This window comes from Melampsora larici-populina (genome assembly GCF_000204055.1).
Source record: "Melampsora larici-populina 98AG31 unplaced genomic scaffold MELLAscaffold_48, whole genome shotgun sequence".
Lineage (NCBI taxonomy): Eukaryota > Fungi > Basidiomycota > Pucciniomycetes > Pucciniales > Melampsoraceae > Melampsora > Melampsora laricis-populina.
This window is the reverse complement of record NW_006768812.1, coordinates 740256-762345: the sequence shown is the minus strand read 5'-3', so window position 1 is coordinate 762345 and position 22090 is coordinate 740256. Positions and strand designations below refer to the sequence as shown.

The window sequence follows — 22090 nt, the reverse complement described above, 5'->3', positions numbered from 1 at the left end:
ACGCTTTTTGTTTTTGGTGTCAAAGAAATAAGCAAGACAGAAAATTTTTCTGCAATTTTTGTGTCGATTCGAGACCAAATCGGTCCTACGCCGATTGCATCGGCTGCTTTTGGAATGCGTCGCTAAGATGCAACCGAAGTTGCCTCGCCAGCGAGATTGAATCGGGCATTCAGGGGATTGAATCGCGATTCAAACACCGACATGAAATCGAAAAAATGATTGAATCGGGACAAAAGGCCCGACATTTAGTTGCTCAGAGGGGATGCGATGCGATGATTGTATCGCACATTTGTTTTAGTCGGATGAGCGCTATACGAGTAGCCATCGGACCTGATCAGACTGAGGTTCAGTCGGCGGCCACCAATGCGGTTTGGGATCGGCGCTCAGTTTCATCGGTTGTGCCAAAGCGATCCTCAATTGGACTGCGGATCCCATCGGACAGTGAAGATGTGATTACACATCGCACAACAATTCTATCGCCCAATTTGGCCCCGACCCTGCTTCGGAACACCGTCCACGATGTGACATCGGAAGGGGCATTCCGACGTGAATTTCTTGGCGGTGAGATCACCCCCTCCGGACAAAATTGCCGGGTACAAGTCGTAGAAAGAAAACAAGATAGGGGGGCTAAAGGCCCATGATTCACTCCAAGAACCCTGTGAGGGGGGATGTGATTGCGTCTTGGCAAGATACCCAGTATGGGGCAAGACAAAGCGTTGAATTCTGACAAACCATGACATCTACAACCAATAGTGAACCGGTTAGAATAATTGAATAACCATGTGGACAGGCTCTGCGACAAAGGTCGCATATCCAAGGCATAAGCTCTCATTAGATACATCAACGGTTCCACCACTGGAAGCTAAATTGAAAACCGTGGCAACAGGGTACCTATGGCCAGCGGAAGCGGCCTCCCAAGATCACAACCGTACAATCTGGTAGAGGAAGAGCTATCATCAGCCACGGAAGACCACCAACCTCTTTCAAAACGCTTCCTTATTGAAGACCTACCCAGAAACCCTTCCAGCAACAACACTCTGCCACCTTGGTACAAATACCGAGATCACATTAGAAACCGGCATCCTCAGCACCACAAGATTCAACAGGACCACACAGACCAGGCACCTGCGCTAACCTCAACTCGTCCAACAGACAAATCCCCCACTTCCTTACGAGTACTCACAGAGGAAGAAGAAAAAGAGCAGGTGAAACTGTTACTTGCGTTGAAAAAGGGTTGTCTGGTCCTTTGGAACGGTGACGTAGTGGAAAACGGGAGACCACTAGTCGCAGAGACGTCCGTCAAGATGGAAAAAGGCCTAAATCAGCTCTCTCCGGTGTGGTGATCTATTTATGAAATCAATCAAGAAAATTAATCATCATTACTTTATCAATTTATTAGGAAACTTCAGTATAGCAGGAAATTCGAAATGCAGGTTTTCAGATCAATTGAAGCTCTTAGAGGCTTATGTATACTTATTAGTCAATACTATGTCATCTCATTTCAAATATATTCTTAAGATCATTATAGTTTACTTACAAAGTTATTACAACAAGACAGAAAAAGAAAAGATAAGAAAAATTTGAAAATAAAGGTGTAAAAGTTGGAAAATGGTTTTTCAGGTAGTAATAATCAAGTTATGGGTTTTATTAAGGTTAAAATATGAAAGAACAACACTTTATTATACAGTAACAATTTTAATCTTGAAGGTTGATGAGGGAAAACAGAAGTGTACTCCAATGCCATTAACCCCTACACAGTCAATCCTCTCACCTTCATAATTTTTGGGTTTACTCACAAATGGATGATATTCCCCCTCAGAGAAAACTGTGTTTGATTGAGTATTGGGTCTATTTTTTGGGAAGAAAGAACCTTACCAGAAGTAGATGTGTTGTGATCCAAACCAAAGATGAGGGGGACTAACACAGCGGGCTTGGATGTTGTAAAGTTCGAGTCATGATTGGTATTTAAAGGGTGTAAGTTGCAGAGTTAGACTTCCCACTGTGCTCCAATGATATCTGTCCAGCTGGAAGATACCGGTTATTATGGATGACAAGTTGGAGTGATTTTCACTTTGTTGGCATTTTCATTTCAAACCTTCACCAATCTGTCTTCTTTCTCAGTTCTTTTATTTTCTTCTGTTCCTTAATCTAATGTACCATAATATCCTCAAATTAATTTCAATGGTGAATTTAATTCATCAGCACTCCAAACCTTGATTGTTCCATCTTCACTGATAGTAGCTAATAAAGCCTCATCTCTTAATTTTAAGGGTAGGAGTATCATATCCCAAATCTCATCTGTATGTCCAACAAATGTATAAAGCCATGATCTTGAATCAAATGGTGCATAAGTTTTATGTTCTGGTGTAGGTATTGACCATACCATCACAGTCAATGAAGCTGACTGAAGTCGGGGTGGTGAGGTTGAAATTACTACACTTGTAGCTGTGGTTGAATGATCTCAAAATGTGATTTGTGGTTCAGTTTCAGGCCAGCTTGATGGACTTGGACTATCAAAATCATTAACCAAGATGAGTTTCTAGTTTTCATACATCTTTTGCGGTTTGATGAATGATCAGAATGTGATACTCATTTTGAGATTGTGACTGAATTTAAATGCCAAAGTTTGACTGTGTACTCATCACTACCCAAAACAATAGCAAGTCCACTTTGATCAAAAGCCATACATCTAGTCATATCAAGATGACTTCATTATCATCATCCAAGTGTATTAAAATCATGATCAGTACACTCATCCCTCACACACAGCCTCAATGTCCACTTAGGTTTCCACATTTTGCACCTATCCAAATTTCCAGTAAAATTGTTTTGAAGATTTTGATCAATTAGAAGCCAAAAACTTTTGTCAAGTTTGATCTTTATTACCAGTCCCATTGCCAGCAAGTTCATTGTGTTCATTCTTATTGTTAAAAAATTTTCAAGATTATTTAATCTTTCTTTCTCTTGTTCTCACCATGCATCAGATTATTGACATCTATAACTTGCTGTTAATCTACTTTCATCTAAATCTTCAGAAACCTTTAATTGTATCAGTTGATCAAGATGATGCCAGATGTATATGACTATCAGGTGAAAGTAATGGTAAGTAAGCAACTGTTAGTGATGGAGGTGGTGCTGGTGTGAGTTGTTGGGTGTTAGTGATTGAAAGGCTAGATGGTGGTTGAGGTGGTGGTGATGGTCCATCTATCATATGTTTTGAACTACTCCTAGCTCTTGTCATCACAGGTGCTGCTGGTAGTAGTCCCCCAGTTGCAAAATTAGAATGGTCATTAGGATTCATTTGATATAACCCTCCTTGATTTTGTTGTTGTTGACCAAACAAAGTCCCATTGCCACCACCACCAATTGTATGAGCTTTGTTGATTGATCATGTTATGATTCAGATTATTATGAGCATCAGGGGATTGTTGTTGAGCATTTTGATCATCAACACAGCCTTGGAGATAATTAGAATTCATACCATTGTGTTGGTGTTGTTGTTGTTGTTGTTGTTGTTGTGAATTGTTCAATGTGTTTTGTGATTTTTCAATTCCTGGTATCAACAAAGAAGTTGTGGTAATGAATTCAATGCAGGCATCAGCATAAGGTAATTAATTTCTTTTAAACACCTACCAGATTCAAATCAAATTAGCAAGGATAATCAATCTTAAACTCAAGTAAATTGACAAGAATACAAGGAAACTCAAAAGTTTGAGATAATCACAAGATCAAGGTCTGGCTTTGGAATCTCTACCATATCCCCAATTTACCAAGGACCAAAATGATGATCACTACTATGATATTTATTGTGTCATCTGTAGTTCCCACTGCTGAACTTATTCCAGCCGACTCCAATGAGAGTAATTTCAAATGACTTTCATAAAATTGAGCCAAGGACTTTTTTGAAACCACTTTGAATTGGTTATAAGATCCTCAAGCTGCTCAAATGGCTGGAGAAGGGTGAGGATTTGTAAGTCTAAATGTATGAGTATTGAATCTTTGGATAACTTCTTGCACTGACGGAGTTGAATATTGAGCAGATGATCAGGATTAGATGAATATGATATTGGTTCATGTCCTTTTAATTCGATTGGATCATGAGTTGTAATAGATTAATTTAGATAAGTTTTACAATAGATGTAGTAATCAGGAAGGTCGCTCCATCCATATGTTGTAAGAAAGCTGAATAAGCAAATCTATATCTGTAGCTGGTGTCACGTGAAGTAGCAAGTGGAGCAGGTTGTGAGATCGAAGAGAATTTTTTCATTGATAGATGATCATGTTGATACATTCTTGTAAATGAGATGGCTTTGTTGATTGCCCAGCTGCCTCGACTCAAAGATTGAAGAAGAGGAGCAAGTGAGGGGTCTCCAATTTAGTTTTATGATGATGTGAGTTAAATCAAATGATGAGCTTTGAGCGATTATTGCTGTGTTTTTGATGACTTGGAGATCGTCCTGATGTTTTCAAGGCCACCGTTTGTAATGCAAAAAGTAATGGATTCCCTTGTTCTTCTTCTGGAATTGATTTGAAAAATTGTCTGTAGACTTGAATAAAAATGACAATCGAGCCTAAAACATCATATCAGCAGATGCAAGGTTTTGACTTCAACTTTGATATGATTCAATTTGACTTACGTTGCAAAGTTCACAAGACGTACCAGTTTCTTTTTGGCAATTAAGTCCTGCAACTACCTTGTCATGATCTAAATGACTTTTGATGAGTTCTTCTAGCAATTGGTGTACTTCCGCTTTCATCAGATCTGATGATGAATCTAACCACCATCCTGTGGGATGAGTAGTGAGTCTGGAGGCTAGATTCCTTGGAGTATTTGCTCAGTGGAACATTACATTGATGAAGAAAAATCGATCTAGTCTTTCCTTCAATTTGCTGTGACCCTCTGGTGAAGTTGTGTTCACACCAATCAACATGCAGAATAAATCAACAAGAAGTAGAATCAGCAATTCCTCTATCATAGATCAAGTTCAGATAAACGAAAAGGGTATACCATTGAGAAGTCAATCATAGTCTTGATAATAATCGGCTAACCACAAAAGTTTTGTAGGAACGATCCTTTTTGCGAGTTCATCGGATAGTGCAATAGGTACAATTGTCATACCACCAAATCAAGCTCTACTTCTAGCTTCCTGACAATCATAGGCATGAGGTTTTACAACAGAATGTAGGAATTGATTGTTTGTAGGATCACAATATAAATTTTGAAACACTTATCGGTCCACTTGACTAAAACAAGTTGAAAGTTGAATCTCTTGCCAGTGAGAAGACCATTGGTGATGAGTCGGGTATTGACTTGGGAAGTTTTCATCAATTCTAATGGGTTGATCAACTTTTCTGATTAAAAATTATGTGCCTGAATTGATGTAGTCAAGAAAACAAACCATCAGTAATCGATTTAAATGACTATTGAATGACTAAACACAAGGTGATAGCCAGACAAAAAATCAGATGATCACTGAACAGTTACAGGTCACACATTTCCAATCTTGAAGTGTCCCCTCATCAGCCTTAGAATCAATCTCCTGGCAAGTTTTAATTGGTTGCATTGCTTTGAAAACTATTGTTATAGTCAAGTATAGGTGTCAATGAATTTTCAGATAATGTTACAATCTTGAGGTTCGAGTGTTGATTCCAGTTAGTAGATATTAAGTAAGTCTTTGATTAGGCAGTGGTTGAGAAATGTGTATGAAGGGTAAGTCGAGTCGAAAGGGACAGTGGACGAAGTGTGAAGGAGTGAGATAAAGGGGATTGGTGGTCATGAGTAGTACATATCATTGAAAGTCAGAAACATCAGATGCTCCAAAGTATCAAATTTTCAAGCGGGGCAGGGAGTTTTGTCAGGTTTTGTTCAAATTGATGGTTCTCCGTTAATATTTAGGATGATGATATGATTTATGATGATGATGATCTATTCTAAAGATAACAAATCTTCTTAAACCCTTGCTTGTTAAAATGATAGAGGTTTCATTTCTGGATATATTTAAAGAACCTTTAAATAACTACCATTGACAACAAGTTGATGTTACACTTCTCTAACTTGATTTATAACACATATCTGCACCCTCCTTTCAAAACACATACATATTTATTTATATATATATATATATCAAGAGACAAGATTTAAAAACCCAATCCAAGAATAAAATCTTTCTCTCATTCAAAAAAAAACAACAAGATATAATTGCTTACTTCAAGTATTTTTGAAAGAAAGAAAAAGAAAGATTTGTATGAATTCTTTAAGATTGACCAAGGAGAACACCACCTTTAGCAGCTACTTCAGCTTGAAGACGAGAGATCTCAGCTTGTTTAGCTAAGCCAGCTGCATCATCACCTTCATCAGCAACGGCCCATTGAACGAATTCGTTGGTGTAGTTGCTGACAAAGTCATCAGGCACGATCCCAAGTCGTCGAGAGTAATTTGTAACCTGAAAAGAAAAGAAAAGTTAATTAGATGAGATTTGATTTATGTATTGAAAGGGTGAACAGAATGGTCAATTACCTTGTTCCAGTCTCGAGAGACGTTGACAAGGTCTTGACTCATGTAGTTGAAGCTACGATCAAACATGATTTGGTTAAGTGGGCTGTTCATAACCGGCTGAAATCGGAAAATGAATCATACACGTTAGTGATACAAATCAAAGAAAATAGATTTATGAGATACCAGAAAAAGAGCATCTTAAAGATTTTTTTCATAAATTTCGAAGATTTACCTTGATCTTGCAGTACTCTGCCCAACTGGCACGAGGGTCAGCGAACATGTCATCGGCAGCAGCCTTGACAGCACGCATGAAGCCAGCAGCTTCCTTAGGGTGCTCGGCTAGCCAACCTGATATCTCACAAAAACAGGCATAACATCAGTCACTAGTTGAGGACACAAGTTTGGGAACGTTAATTTTTCAAAATGGGAAATAGCTCACCTTCGTTTCCCTTGATAAAGAACAAGCCAAATAAAATAAAACAAATTCAATACAACTGTGAAGAGGAAACCTTACACAGTCAAATGGAAACTCACAATGTAAAGGATGGAGCAGAAGCAACAACAACCTAATTCGGCCAATTCATCAATTCGTAACATCTTAACATCTGAAGCGGGTCGGCCATTAACTTTGCACCATTCTTCAAGCTGATCGAAGTAAAAATGAATCAGTACAAGACCTTGAATTCTGGTGGATCAGAAAAAAAGATTATTGATAATTCAAGCAGAACTTACTTCGACTTGTTGAATGTTCTCAAGTCCGATACCGGCATCAATGGTACCTTCGATGATACCCTTGGAAACGTTCATTCCGCAACGGATTGCAGTGTAATCATCCTTGGTCATACCTATGATAATACTTCACATGCTTAGAACGATCTTATAACTCGAACTGAACAAAATAAGTGGTAACTGACCATAGTACTTTGTAAGTTCATCAATTTGAATCTTACCAAATTCACCAACGTAACCAATTCGTTTACCTTTCAAAGACTTGAAGTCAGTGGTAATACCAGATCCCTTCAAAAACCATTTCAAAAGCTCAGATCAGAAATCCAAATCCATACAATTCTCTATCACTTTAGAGAAAAGCTTACTTCGAGGTAGATTACACCAGTGAATGGTTCATCCATCAAAGTTCCAATACTCTTGATCGGAAAACCTCTAGCCTTTCCAGCCAAAGTGTGAATCATGGCTTAAGTTGAGCAAGTTAGAAATTCCCCATTCGCATTTCAGTTTCTAAATGGTAAGGCGTGAAGAATTCATGAATAATAAGTAAACTAACCTTTACAACCAAGATCAGCTTTTCCTGATCCGATGAGTTCGGTAACATCAGAAGGGTCATTTGGTTCTAAGATGGCGACTTGAACACCTTCTCGTTTAAAGTAACCTGTTTACCATCAAGATTAATCATCAAATCAAAGCCAATCATCAGTCACTCTTCTTTTTCTTCTTTCAAGACGTTTCTCTCAAAATATAAATAAGAAATCAATAATAGAAATCAAAAAAGACCTTTAGATTGAGCTAAGAAGATAGGAAGATGGTAAGGGGTAGCATGCCAGTTTAATAAAACTGAGATCTTATCGGTAGACATTCTTTATGATTGAGTTGAATGGGAATTAGAAAAAAAAACAAGGAGAAAGTCTTGGATTGTGGTTTTTTTGATTTTTGTTAGAGTAATGAAGAAGCTTAGAAAAAGAAATCCAAGAAACAAGTTGAGGAAGAGATAAGCAAGATTAAGAGATAGTACGGGAAATTGAATTGTTCGATGAGTTTCAATAAGAATATCCGATCGGAGACCTTTAAAAAACCGTAAGCCGTTCTGATCGGAGTGAAAGATCAATAGGAAATCTTAAATAAATCGGGTACAACCATCAGAACCAGTTGTGTGACTGACTTGATATGATTTCAATCGGAAACCCTTCTTGAAAAATAAACCCCATTCCATTCCAAATCCAAATCCCGCGTTTACAATCCAAATCCGAATCGGAGAAATCATATTGGTTACCAAACCTCTGACGTCAAGTTTCTATATTTTCTCTCTTCAATAGCTCATCAGACTTTTTTATCTTTCGATAAGGTAATTCATCTATGTATCTATTCTATACGTATACGGTATTTGGTGTGATTGGAAACCCTTTGCTATCGATCTTGATTGATATGCATCTCCGCATTCCTTCAAGTACCTCATGCTTGAACAAGAGTTGAGACATCAGATGTATCGGAAGTCGATCATATAGGGTACTTACCATTCGAGATCCAGTTCTTGTTTACGATCATATCATACTGTTATACAATGACCGATACATTGCGTATGAAATGATTTGGTTTCATGGTGATTAGAATTTTTAAATGACGTTTGGTGCAAAATGTATTATGGTAGAGAGAGACGAGTGAAGTTTTCAAGTTTCAGAAGCAATTGTTGGTCTTTATGAAATCCAAAGACAATTTTCAAGGATAACTGTCTACAAAAGGTGTCCTTATTGATCTTTCTTGAATAAAGAAAACTTCGACTTCTTGAACTATCAGAATTAACTTCTATGTAGGGACTACCTTGAGGAAATTTTAAACGAACGGAACACGATTCTGATAGTGGACCTGTTGTCTGCTCAAATTGCCTACATCTTGGTATTTTGTAACCATGACAGATGCTGAAAGCACTCTATCAGCACCAGCTTCAGAATTGACAAAACGAAATCAATACACCGCGACTAAGTCTAGGCTTCAAGAAATTCCTTGGCCCCAACTAGTGATGTGAAGTATTTCTCCATCAAGTTTCCTAATATTATTCGATATTTGTTATGAAATTTGAAGCTCCTTCCAATCTACGCTTCTTTTGTGGCGATTGATCAATTTTTCCAACACTGTCATCATCGGGAGTCGAGTTACGTTGAAGATATTCCACTGGGATGGGTGGTACTGGTTCACGTGCCGGCGTTGCAGAACTATACACGACGGACCTTCAACGCTGGCGATGATGCCACTCTTAACTTTGTCTGACCGTGACGGGAGATGAAGCTGGTATAAAAGCCTCAAGTCAGGAGGTGTTGGTATTCGGTCGTCAGATTCTTTAAATGATTTAAACCATTTCTATTTATTTCTTCATCCCAAGCGCTTTCCACACAGCTTTGCACTTGAGAAGCACGGGAGATTGTAGTAGGACTTTTTCAATCCCTTCCACCAGCTCATCATTAGATAGAACTACTCTAGATCTATATGTATTATAAAACTCGAAATCGGAAATATTGATGTTTCCTCGCTGTTCACTTATTCTTGTTGAGCCGTAATTTCGTGAGGAAATGTAATTCAAGATGTAATTCAAGCTCACCACCTCGCGTGTCAAGTCGTATCACCTCACAACTATCATCGACGGTGCCAACCATCCCTTGAGCCTTTTTTAAAGCGTGAATTGCGGATTGCATAGGTATAGCATCATCTCAACAGTCAAAAGCATAGAGACTAGTACACCTGGAAACACGGATACATATCTAGTCGAGAAAAGGTTTGCTATCCTTTGAGTTAAAATGAATGAAAATCCCAACCTTACATGTGTGTTTTCTTCTATTTATGGGGAAATCTCAAACCAATTCTCTGTCTGTTTGCTCAATCAACTCCTCAATGACCGGCTGAGGCCGACTCAGCTGGGGTTGAACTCTGACGAGGTGGTGTGCTCAGACCTGCTCAGACTTAAGTTCAGGTGTGATCGAAGCCTCGATCACCTGCGCCCCCGGGTCGAATTATCCGACCCGAATCTACCTACATGATCGAAGCGCGACGGGGCGGACGGAGAGCTACCGAGGATCAAGTAATTTGTCAAAGCTGGACATAGGCTTATTCAGCGGGGATAACCAGATTCAAAGCATTCATTCTCAATCTTCATTCTTCAACCATCAAGCTTAATCATCTTCAATCGATTAATCTATTCTTCGAGTAAAAAACCAACTTGTATTATCTATTCACATCTCAGAAGTCATGGCACCATCAGGTAAGCGACACTTGAGCAAATGACCTAAATCGCTGGGTACATTTACCATCATGCTGTGCTCTCAATGGTCGATCACTCGTTGACTTTTCTACAATCTTTCACTTAGCGGTAAACCTCACGCCCGACGAACGTACTGCTTATGCTTACCTTTTTTCCAAGGCCGACACAGAGCAGATCGGGGTCTTGGTGGGCGAAAAGGCAGTAGCATTTGTAGGTTTTCTTTTACTTGACCAGTTTCCCTTTACCGCATGAGCTGATCTTTTTAATCCTTAACAGTTTTCGCATTCAAAGTTACCACCGACAATCTTAGGAGAGATATGGCAGTTAGCCGATCAAGATAATGCCGGTTTCCTTACTCGTCCCCAATTCGATATCGCCTTGCGTCTCATTGGTAAAGCACAACGAGGTATCCCTATTAATTCAGCAGCGATCTCTACTCCAGGTCCACTCTGCCGTCTTGAAGGATTTACGATTCCTGGAATCGCAGTCCCTAGTAGTCCGCTCCCATCTGTCAGCGCGCCTCCTGCTGCAAAGGCAGCATCATCGGTGCAAGATCCACTGTATATCATCCCCGAATCAGACAAGACAAAGTACGTTAGGATGTTCATGAACGCAGGACCCAATGATGGTCTTCTAGATGGGGAAAAGGCTCGGGACATCTTTATCAAAAGCCAATTGAGCTTTGAGAAATTAGGACAAATATGGTTTGTCTAGTTCTGGTTATGCCCTAGGATGGCAATATGACAGTACAGCATCAACTTGTTATATTGACGTTTGTTTCTGAGTCCCTCTAGGACTCTTTCCGATACCCAGTCACGCGGTTCACTGTCGGTAGGAGACTTTAGCATCGCAATGCATCTTATTCAATTATGCATGTCAGGTCGGTTAGCCACTTTACCGGCGCAATTACCACCCAGTCTGATGGAGTCAGCCCGATCACCTGTCAATCCGGCATTGGTCCGAGCTCTCTCCCCTCAAATGACTGGTCAGCCTTCACAGGTCTTGAACCATTCTACTGGTTCCCAAAGACAAGCAACTTTGAATAGCTCTATACGACCACAGTATACTGGACAACATGCTGCTGCCACAATGCCTCCATTAGCTTCGTCGAGTCAGGCTCTCTCCGCGTCCGCGACCTTTCCACCTCAAGCACAATGGGACATTAGTCCGGCCGAACTGGCCCAAAGCAACGTGTTTTTCGAACAACTTGATCCTACGCGACAAGGCTTCATCACGGGAGACCGAGCTGTACCTTTCATGATGGAGAGCAAATTACCTGGGGAGACCTTGGCGCAGATATGGGACTTGGCTGATATCAGAGGAGAGGGTCAACTGACCCGCGAGGAATTTGCGGTAGCGATGCGTTTGATCCAAGATACTCTGGCGGGAGCCAACGAAAGTTTGCCTACGCAACTGCCGGTGTCAATGATCCCACCTTCCCTAAGAAGAGGTGGGGTCCCATCCGCTACAATGCCCCCAGTCCAAGGCAAGTTCAGACTGAATCCCACCCCGCGATATCCATGGGGTTTTACTAATTTGACATCTACCATTGCTCCACTCAGCTTCTGATACAACGAATGATCTTTTGTCGCTGATGGATGATCACGAGCCAACTCACACCGCAAGTCCAGTGGCAACCATGGCTCCAATATCAGCTCAAAACACTGGGCAATTACCCCAATCGTCCATACTTTCTGCTCAAAGGACGGGTGCGTCGGTGATCGGATCTATGTCTAGCGTACTATCACCACCAACATCCTCAAGTGGAATGAACTTCAACGCCCAAGCTGTACCTCGTCAATTCACTGGCCAAGGTGAGGCTTTCTTTGAAAGATATTGTGTAGAGTTACTCAAATCTGATGTAGTCCATATATCTCACTTTAGCAAACACTTTACCCAGCTCATTGGAAGACAGCGGCGCACGTCTCGGTAATCTACACACACAAGTAGCTTCTACTGACAATGCTCTAACGCAACTACGCACGGAACACGGACGATTAGAAGGGGACATCGGTAGTACTTCGGAACAGATTCGGACCCTGGAGACTAAGCTGTCCACGTCTCGTGCCGCTCATCAAACTGAAAGTCGGCTGGTGGAAACGCTACGCGCTAAGCAAACTGAACAGCGAACTGTAGTGAAGCAGTTGACTGAAGAGGTGATTCGCGCCGAATCAGAACTATCGGCCCTCAAGATGGAAAAGAGTCAAATAGAAGGCACCGTCTTGCGTGATAAAGAGGATATACGAGATATGAAGAAGAAAATGGCCGAGCTACAGGAACAGACGCAACAAATTCGAACCGCTTTGGAGTCGCTGAAGAAGGATTCAAGGCTTCAGAAAGGTCTTGTGGCGATCACCAAAAAGCAGGTTTCTACTATAGAAGGTCAAAAAGATCAAGCTACGAAAGAACTGGCCGGTTTACAAGGAAGTATTCCAGGTGCTACCGACAGTACAACAACGCGATCCCTCACACCTGTACCTTCCGTAACATCCCCTTCAGAGTCAGTCTCTACGATTACAAAGAGCACGAATCCCTTTGCGAGTATGTTCTTGTCCAAATCTCCTCAACCAATTGAACAAAGCCCCACAGGATCGAATTTTGGTCAAGAACGAGCTATTTCTGCAGCCAAAGAACCAGATCCATTTGCAACATCCCTGGAATCCTCGCGTCCGACGGAACAGCCGCACGAAGAAAATCATGTTGACAGTTCTACGCATACTGAGAAGGAGAACCCGCCGGCAATTGGATTTGATGAAGCCTTTGAACCGAACGAGTCGACATCGACATCCACTGGTCCCCCTGTTTCCTCTCCTAGTAATCCAGCAGTAAGGCCAACAATTAACGCTCCAGGATTACAACCTTCTCAAGCCGCTCAGCCTCGAGGAGATGATGATGATTTGTCATCAGATGAAGAAGAAGTAGAAGAGGCAACTGGGTCGAAATTGCTTAGTTCATCTACAACGCTCAAACCTCAGAGCTCGATGGACCTTAAATTCCCACCGCTTTCAGATGGCGAATTTTACGCAACGGGTTCTGACGAAACTCATCAATCGCATAGACCTTCTACTTTGGTCCAGGCAGGTGATGCGTTTTATTCTGCTCGAAGTGGTTCATTTGGTGGGAATTTCGGTTCTCCTAGCGATGCTCAACATCCTGAAAGTTCAGATTTTGACTCTACACTCGACACTAAGCCTAATCCATCAGCTGCGAAGCCTTCTGGGTTTGGTGATGACCTTGATGTGTCCGACTTTGCGACGGACTTTGGACCTGAAGCAGGAAAGGCCACCACTGCAACCATGGAAGACTTTGATAGTGCATTTGCTAATCTTCCTCCGCCATCTAAAGTGACAGATCAGCCAACTGAAGCAGTAGGTAATGGTGCTGGTGAATCTCAAGATACGTTTGATAATACTTTTGGAGATGACTTTGTTACTAAACCATCAACGGGAGCACCAGTTGGATTTGATGACGCCTTTGCGAATTTCAATGATCATTTCACAGCACAACCTACTCAAACTTCATCAATTGCTAATGATTCAAATGAAGTCGATCCATTTGGTGGTTCATCTACTTCATCTTTACCTCCTCATCTACCACCTAGGAATCCGGAAAAGAATGATCAAGATTTACCTAGAGATGATGATAATGATGGAGTTAAACAGATTTGTGCAATGGGATTTCCACGTGAGGTAGCTATTGAAGCATTGAAAAAAGATGAAGGAGATGTAGAAAGAGCTTTGAATCATTTATTAGGAGTATAAGATCCTCAACAGAATTAAGTTAAATCTATTTATAGGGTTTTTGTATAAATTATCATGCAATGGTTTTTTTTGTTTTTTGTTTTTGCCTATCTTTTATTAACACATTCCAGTCTTTCTTTTATTAACTTTATATAACTTTTTATATTCATCTTAAATTGTTTTGATTGTTGGGTTGAATAGTTTTTGTTTTTTTTTGTCTTGTGAAGGAGATGGTGGATAGGTGAAGAAGAAGGTTCTTTGAGGTTTTTTGATTTGATGGAATGTCATATGATTCTTTGTAAATTGAGGTTTGTCTATTTAGAGAGACTGTGATGTAAACACGATTTCTCTTGGTGATCTTTTTCAATCATTAACCGATAAGATGAAGGTCTTGCAAATTACAATTCACATGTTTGTCCATCAAGATCCTTGCTGCCTTTGGTGTGCTTACAGTGAGATTCTTTGGCAACCAGTTTATAGTTGGCTTTCCTTTACGGAAGGATGTGGTTGACATCACAATTGGTATACAAATCTAAGGCAATATAAGATTAAGGTGGTGACGCAAGAAGCTATTCTTTAATAATCTTTCCTGAATGCATTGTAAAAACATGAAAAGGTGGCCTGCTACGTGAAGCAAACACTTGGCCTGGGGCCATGAGTCCATGACATCTGCTCAGCGCAGTCAGTCCACTATTTGAATTGCAGTCTGTGGTTGCATACCCAGCTTGCCCGCAAACTCATTTCTACTGTGATCGATCGTTTTTCATTACCGACTCAAGATACTCAAACATCGAACAATGAATTTGTAGTCTACAAACAGCCCTTTTTGTAAAACACCTTCCCATGTGATGAAGTGTCAAGCTCTTCTTGTAGAATGCTTTTTGTCATGGACCCAACCACCCGCGACTGAGCAAAAACCTTCCAAGTTTTCCTGTGATCACGCCTAGAGTGCTTTTAATCACATTGCTCACAAAAGACAAACCCGGTATATCATCGCTAACTCCACTCATGGCCAGATCAGTGGCTAAGTTATCGTGCTGCCTAATATAAGTCAATTTGATTCAGCTTCCAGTTTGTCCCACATGCACCATTCTCCTGAAACTCGACATACCTCCAGATCCGATACTTGCCATCGCTACATTTTCTCAGATCTATTCGAACCAAGAAATGCAATCTGTTGCGCCTTGAAAAATAGCGCGAGATCGGACTCCATCGCATTGTTACGTGCTCGGTCAACTCTGAGAAGAGAATTGCATGAACGAAAGATTGATGAGGCGCATCAGAAATCTCTCATTCTATTTGTGAACGTACCGCTATGGAGGTAAAAGGTTCATGAATATCTAAAAACTAACCAATGGTACCCTGCGTCATGTCTTCATTGAACATCACCGCATGGAATTCTATTTTGTTGTCAATAGTCCAAACTCGACTGTAAAATGAGCAAGAAATGATAGGATGAGACTCGTCAAGGCGGATTTGAGAAGGTAACAAAAAGAAAGAACAAACACGCGCACAGCATTTTGTAGATACCAACTAGATCGTCCCTTCCATTTACTGTATGCGGTTGATTGAATGCTGGGTGAAGGATATATGCATCAGCAGTAAAGTACCTAAATCAAAGCAAAATTCCTCCAAGTGTATCAACATTCAGTGTTCAGGCCTCTCATGGTCATTTTTATCAACTCACTTTTCCACATTTTTGGCTAGGGTAGTTGCTTCGTAGGGTTCAGTTATGGATCGCACAACGTCCTTAATCTATTACGTATTTCAGGAATGATATGAGTTATTTGGAGTTTCCAGCTGGTGCCGTTTCACTCAGGTCATGACTGGAATGTAGAGGCTAAAGAGTAACACCAAAAAGAATGACCACTCACCTCGGCAATTGGATTGTCCATGGAGACGGCAGCACTGATAATCCTTCTTGGTAGACTAAGAAGTTGAACCGGAAGATGTAAACAACCAAAAAATGTTCTCAAAAGACCCTTCGAAAGTAATCGGATGTAACGGGGATGTGTGAAGCCAGCGTGAAGATGAGGCGGAGGAAACTTGAGGTGGGGTAAGGGCTCATCTTTCTATAGCTTTTCAGCAAGGGCGGGCGGAGAATGCATAATCGGACTCCACAAACATATTTCAGTTTTGTTAGGAACTACGTATTCATTCCTTAACTCCAATGTCCGTTAAGCAGGGGCTCTCGAAACCCACAGCTTACACGAAAGAAACAGCACTTCCACAAACATGTAGCACTCTAGTACACAAGGAGCTCACGTTGAATCAGTCTTTAGGTGTAGTTACGCGAAATACGGCGTACATACCAGAGTCTTGAGAGCATCAAAGCCCGGCCGCCGTGAGGTAGAAGAGCGGAACATTAAAGATGGTGGCCAATGCAAACGCATTCAAGTAAGCAAATAATTCTGAAGTATTCCATGTCGCATTTCAGCAAGTAAGATCCGATGGTACTACCAATCTCCTCCGATCGTTCATTCTCATCAGCTCTCAACTCAACCCGCAACCAATGAATGCAGCCAATTCCTCCTGCGATGAGTGGGAAATGTCTTATAGGCATTATCCATTTTACCAAGACATCTTGTTCTTGCGGTATCACTGGATAGCTCTTATTTCTCGATCCTGGAAAACTATATACATAGTCAAAACATTCAAGAACAGTATACGCGTTTTCCGTGGTGTTGAAATGTTTCAGCCCACTCACGATGCAAGATTGATGGCAACACGAATTACTTGCATTCATAATTACGTAGCAAAGATATGATTGCGGGATCTAGTGTTGTAGTGAATCACATGTGACGAATTGGCTATTTCATTAGAGATCATTTCGATCTGCAAGTTCCCAACACTCAATTTCGTGATCTTCGTTATCATTAGATGTGATAAATTGTGTGCGCAATTTTGTGTTCATCGTGATCAACTTCCCAGTGCTAGCCCAAACAGCTGATATGTTTTGGGTGAGGCATGTGCTCAAGAATTTTTTAAGAGGTAGAGTCATGTGCTGTAATGTCATCTGATTTGTGCGTCATTATATCTCTACTCAACGCCTCATGCTGGCTACCAGATGAGGGGATTGTGGTTTGACGCTGACATGGAGAATATTGTAATGTAAGTTTGAACTTTATGTATAGAATAGATTAGCTGGAATTGTATTCTTTTCTGACTGTCTCCCAATGTTTCTCAATAATAGTTTCCAAGAGATTTCCTTTTGCCTCATGGTATCAACACAGTGGTTTTTGGCAACCGTCTGGGTTGAATTTCTTCATCCAATCTTACAAATTTTTCTGTGCTCTTCTCTTGATTTGATGTTTCCATGTACGGTTATCAGGTGAGAAAAGAATGTCAGAAACAGTTTGGGAAATGGGAAAAGAAGTCAAATTGCTCTTCTTGTAAGACAGCCTTTGGGATGTAGGGGTAAATATGTTTGGTTGCTTCCCAGATAGTACTTGTCTTGGTTTTATTTTTCTCAATGTTGCACTTTGTTGTTAGATTTATATCACCATGCCCGTGTGGTGTTCACTTGTTGACGTGCGCACATGAGTTGCCTTTGTGCCTCATAGGGAGTCCGTGTGCGCTCGTCGTTGGGCGACTGCCACAAGGACATGGTGCATACCATTCCTCTTCCTGTTATTTCAAAATTTCACCAATCAATGAGGATTGGATTTTTCACCGAAGAGACAGCAGGGAGGGTCTTTGTTACCTTGATTGAATTTGCAATCATTTTATCATCACTGATCTTAATTGGCTGTAGGGTATGTGTTGAACTTTAATCTGTTTTTGACATTGCTTTATGGTTGTATGATTGGATCATTCACTTTGTTTTGATGTTCTGTCTTTTAAGATAAGTTTATTTCATAACAGCAATTTTATCTTTAATCCAATCATTTGGTTTCTTCTTTGTATTGTGCTTCAACCTTTTTCTTCTAAATATTCACTTTTTCTACTTTTTTGATTGTTTGGTTTACATTTTTCCAGGCTGTACATTGTTCCAATTCAGTCGTGGGAAACATGTGAGTAGAGTTGATGTTTCTTTTGGAGTTCACATGTGGAAATCCTCAGGTGACCTCTTCCAAAGTGCCCTATTCTTGATCTTATATGTACCATCAGGGGATACAAAGTAATTTTTGGGCATGTTCACAGAATCCTTTTGGATGTAACTTTGAATGCTGTGCCTGGCCTCTTTGCCCAGAAAATCCAAATTTACAGCCAAAATAATTCTGTGCAGAAGCCCGGATTCTACTTTGTATCCTGCAAGTCTTTGCAGGACTATTGTGATTAAGTCCAATACTCATGACATTGGGTTGTCAAATTTCAAATCAGGGATGGAAAACACACATTAATCTCATGAAATTACCTCTCTGTGATACATATTCATATTCACCAAAGCTTGAGCCCAGGATCAGTTGTATTATACACAAGCAGGGAATTTATCTTCCTCAGCTCCAAATTCAAACCATCTGTGTATATCTTTGGGTTTCCGCGCACTTAATATATCTTCTCTTGCATATTATATCCCTGCAACATTTTTAATTCCATCACATCATATTATTGCCTGGGCATTGTTGCATGTTGCATGTATACTATTACGAGTCATGTACATGGGCATATGGATCAACAACACCAGTGTATTAACTGAGGCTATAATGCCAAGAAAATTGGGCTCATGAAGTGCACACACCTTTTTAATCCTTCTACCAATGTGCACAAATGCAAACTGAGGTGCAAGCCATGACATACCCCTAAGTACACTTTGGGAGGCTGCTTTGAAATATCCTAAAATATACCAATATGCATCTGGCTGGTATGAGAAGCAACATTCTGATGCATGAAGCTAGGGCCACCCTGGACTTTCTCCTTGGGATTTGTTATGAGAAAATCTTGATAGACGATTCAGAGCTTATACCAATTGGCCTGCAGTGAAGTGAGGCTGGCCAAAGGAGCACAGGGCATGGCTAATTTGGGCAAGGTAAGTACTTGAGGAAAGGTTTTTGTCACTTTATTGATTGGCAGGGAAAGTACCTAGAAAAGTATCCCTGTGCTGCCCCCAGGTTCATGTGGTGGGCGCGGCACAATTTTCGGGCGCGTCTTTTTTGGTTTGAATTGGAGTGGGCGCGCCCATGAACCAAAGCATGTGATCTACAAAGTTTTCTGCTGAAATCAGTCCTCTCCCACCTTCAAATCATCTCAAATCAATCAATGTGTGTTATGGGTACCACCCCACACCATATTCTTCCAGTCATGGAAGCATTTACAGTTTGGATTGAAAGTTACCCCAACAACAAAATTTCAGACTACATTGATAGCAACACATGTTCATTGATTTTTTTTGATTTGGTTGATTTTTGTTGTACTATTGCTGTTGAATTTGTTTATAGGGTGTTGATACAAGATTATTAATTTTTTATGGGTTGTAGAAGATATGGCTGACAAAGCATCATCAAAAACTTGGCCAATTTTTGTCCTTTTTTCACGCCTCCTGCACCCTCTCACGCCCCCAGCCAAAATGAGGGCGCGCACTTTTCTTGAGCTCGCGCCCACCACATGACCCCAGGTCCAATTGATTGACTAAACCTGGTCACAAGTTGGGCTACAAAACCTTTGGGCACATTTGACTAGGCCAGGTCCAGAGATTTACTGTACTGTAATGCATTAAAGAGAATTGAAGAGAATCCACAGTGGTCAGGCTACACATTGGGGCTACGAATTGCCAAACCAAAATTCAGTGGCCCAAAGAGGTCTGGGCTCCAAATGTATACAGGGTATGTGTATACACACACTTTGAGGTGTGGTACACATGGAGATGCATGGGCTTTGATATGTGAGGTATGGGGTTGGGCAAGTGGTGAAATTTGGGGCTCATTGAGATGTTGTCAAATCCCCCACTGGAAGCTCAAAATTGGGGCTTGGCCGCAAGAGAATTGAGTGATAGGGACTTCTACTGCAGCACAATTCAGGGACCCCAATTGGTGAATTTTGCAATACCCCCAGGTTTGAGTGCACCATGCTACAAGGAAATGTGATATTGGGGCCCAATTCAACCATGCAAGCTTATTGGTTCTTGACATACAAAGGACTATGTGTTCCAGTGGGGTACAAAGGAGGATAGGCTCAAGCATGTTTTGTTGTATCATCTGCACTAGACTTGTTCATGTCAGAGTTGGTAAATGTCACCTTTTATGCGGACAACTTCTTGCAAAAAGTGCCTCTCAAGACCAAGAGGTGGTTGGGAAGTGACACAATCACAAATACCCAGTATGCATAGATTCACTCTCAACATAAAATCTACCATGTACCCACCCATCATGCTCAAGTTGACCACACAGCCAGGAGGCGTGGTATGAGCAGACCTATCATAATATGGGTTGCTTGATTTTTTTGTATGTGCTTCCAATGCTGCCAGTTCGTGTCCCTGCATTAGGGACCTGGGCCAACAAACACTCTCATCAGCTATGCTGGAGTTCATGAGAAGTATTTCTGCGCGTGAGAGTCAACGTGGTAACAGAGGAGAGCAAGATGAAAAGAAAACATTCACACGAAACTTGAAGAAGCAAATATAAATTTTGTGCCACAAACTCTTCAAATCTTTAGCTTGACCAATACGCTCAATGCCAAATAGATGAAAAAAGATGGAATAAGATTTTTCATACTCAAATCTAGTTAAAAAAAGCTGATTATATGAAACACCAATTGGGATGCAGGGCAACGTCAAAGATCTCCCCTAATCATTCAATCTGCACCTCAGGCAAACGGAATTGTTTTGTGGGCGCCACAAGCCCGTTCATTGCACAAAAGTTCTCGCCTAAAGATCAATATGTTAGCTCCTGCTGGTATATACTGAAGAGTTGAATGATTTGACGCTTACCTTCTTTCCTTCAGCAGATGCACCAGTGAAAGGATCCTACAGACACGAAATATCAAGAATTGTCCGGCAAATGACAGACAAACAACGATATCACATACCATCTTTTGATCCTTTGCACGCTCCGTTGCAGCCTCCTGCCATTCCTTCGACATAGTATGAGGCAGCTCAGGAGCTGGAGAGATGCCACATTCATGAGCGATTAACATTTAAGCCCGGGTCTTTGTCAATAGATGAGATAACACTTACCATTGAGTCGGATCGCGACAAAGATGGCAATGGCGGCTGTCACACAACCAGTGATACCCAAAAGGAGTTTGAGACCTGATCCTGGAGGATGTATAGGTTCACGAGGACCATGTGGACCAAAAGAGACCCAATAAGCTGTTGTGAAAAATGACGTAGGACCATATATTGCTTCAGTTGACGGGATGCTATGTAAACTGATCGGCGAGACAAATCTTACAAGCTTTTTTCTCATCTAATGATAGTTGTTTCCAGTCCTTTTTCTGGAGTCCCTCCAAGTGGTGGAAGATAGATTCTTGTTCTTGTGGGGTCATCTCTTTCCATGCTGCTTCGATCTGAAATGCAAATTAAGTGATATCAGCCGAGTTCGATGATCAAGTTAGCTGGGATTGAAAGCTACATTACTGATGGAGGGGACAGATTGACTGGTTGCGGTAGATGAGTGATCGGATGGGACAGCGATAGTGGCGTATCCTTGACCATTAGCAGAGATCGAAGGGATTGATTGTCTGAGTTGTGGGACAACCTTGGTCGAAGCAGAGATCTGACGTAGAGATCGGGTTCCGATTGATCGAAGCATGTTGAGAGAGTCGAAGTTGATTGAAATGAGAAATAATCGACGATCGAAAGGGTGGAGGTGGAGAGTTTGAGTTGTTTTGTTGTACGGTCAAGGTGTACAAAGTTCTGGTTAGGGACTGTTCGGAACCAAGAGAGATGAGGGAATATTGCCAGTGACATTTGTACTGATCATGTCCAGCCTGTGA

The 22090-nt window shown here is 41.0% G+C and overlaps 5 protein-coding genes across 5 annotated transcripts; 1 reads left to right on the top strand and 4 right to left on the bottom strand.

Annotated features, from left to right (window-relative positions):
- Window positions 1–2167: 2167 nt before the first annotated feature.
- Window positions 2168–2386, bottom strand: MELLADRAFT_92089 (uncharacterized protein; the record flags this gene model as incomplete). Its single annotated transcript, XM_007415091.1, has 1 exon — window positions 2168–2386. The coding sequence occupies one exon, from the start codon at window positions 2384–2386 to the stop codon at window positions 2168–2170; it is 219 nt and encodes a 72-aa protein (XP_007415153.1).
- Window positions 2387–6254: 3868 nt separating this feature from the next.
- MELLADRAFT_67013 (uncharacterized protein) lies at window positions 6255–8087 on the bottom strand (the record flags this gene model as incomplete). The annotated part of the gene is made up of 10 exons (XM_007415090.1): window positions 6255–6443; window positions 6518–6613; window positions 6729–6844; window positions 6936–6945; window positions 7031–7141; window positions 7229–7341; window positions 7411–7513; window positions 7591–7688; window positions 7779–7883; window positions 8006–8087. 10 exons carry the CDS (start codon window positions 8085–8087, stop codon window positions 6255–6257), a joined length of 1023 nt encoding a protein of 340 aa, XP_007415152.1.
- A 2263-nt stretch (window positions 8088–10350) lies between these two features.
- On the top strand, window positions 10351–14524 carry MELLADRAFT_78994 (uncharacterized protein; the record flags this gene model as incomplete). Its single annotated transcript, XM_007415092.1, has 6 exons — window positions 10351–10478; window positions 10585–10688; window positions 10755–11182; window positions 11273–11928; window positions 12041–12292; window positions 12363–14524. 6 exons carry the CDS (start codon window positions 10466–10468, stop codon window positions 14237–14239), a joined length of 3330 nt encoding a protein of 1109 aa, XP_007415154.1.
- Window positions 14525–15102: 578 nt separating this feature from the next.
- Window positions 15103–16960, bottom strand: MELLADRAFT_110929 (uncharacterized protein; the record flags this gene model as incomplete). The annotated part of the gene is made up of 7 exons (XM_007415089.1): window positions 15103–15259; window positions 15330–15369; window positions 15725–15828; window positions 15906–15973; window positions 16093–16200; window positions 16722–16851; window positions 16926–16960. The coding sequence occupies 7 exons, from the start codon at window positions 16958–16960 to the stop codon at window positions 15103–15105; spliced, it is 642 nt and encodes a 213-aa protein (XP_007415151.1).
- A 3686-nt stretch (window positions 16961–20646) lies between these two features.
- Window positions 20647–22004, bottom strand: MELLADRAFT_50064 (uncharacterized protein; the record flags this gene model as incomplete). Its single annotated transcript, XM_007415088.1, has 6 exons — window positions 20647–21020; window positions 21084–21119; window positions 21182–21255; window positions 21330–21464; window positions 21547–21661; window positions 21727–22004. The coding sequence occupies 6 exons, from the start codon at window positions 21904–21906 to the stop codon at window positions 21000–21002; spliced, it is 561 nt and encodes a 186-aa protein (XP_007415150.1).
- Between the last annotated feature and the right edge of the window lie 86 nt (window positions 22005–22090).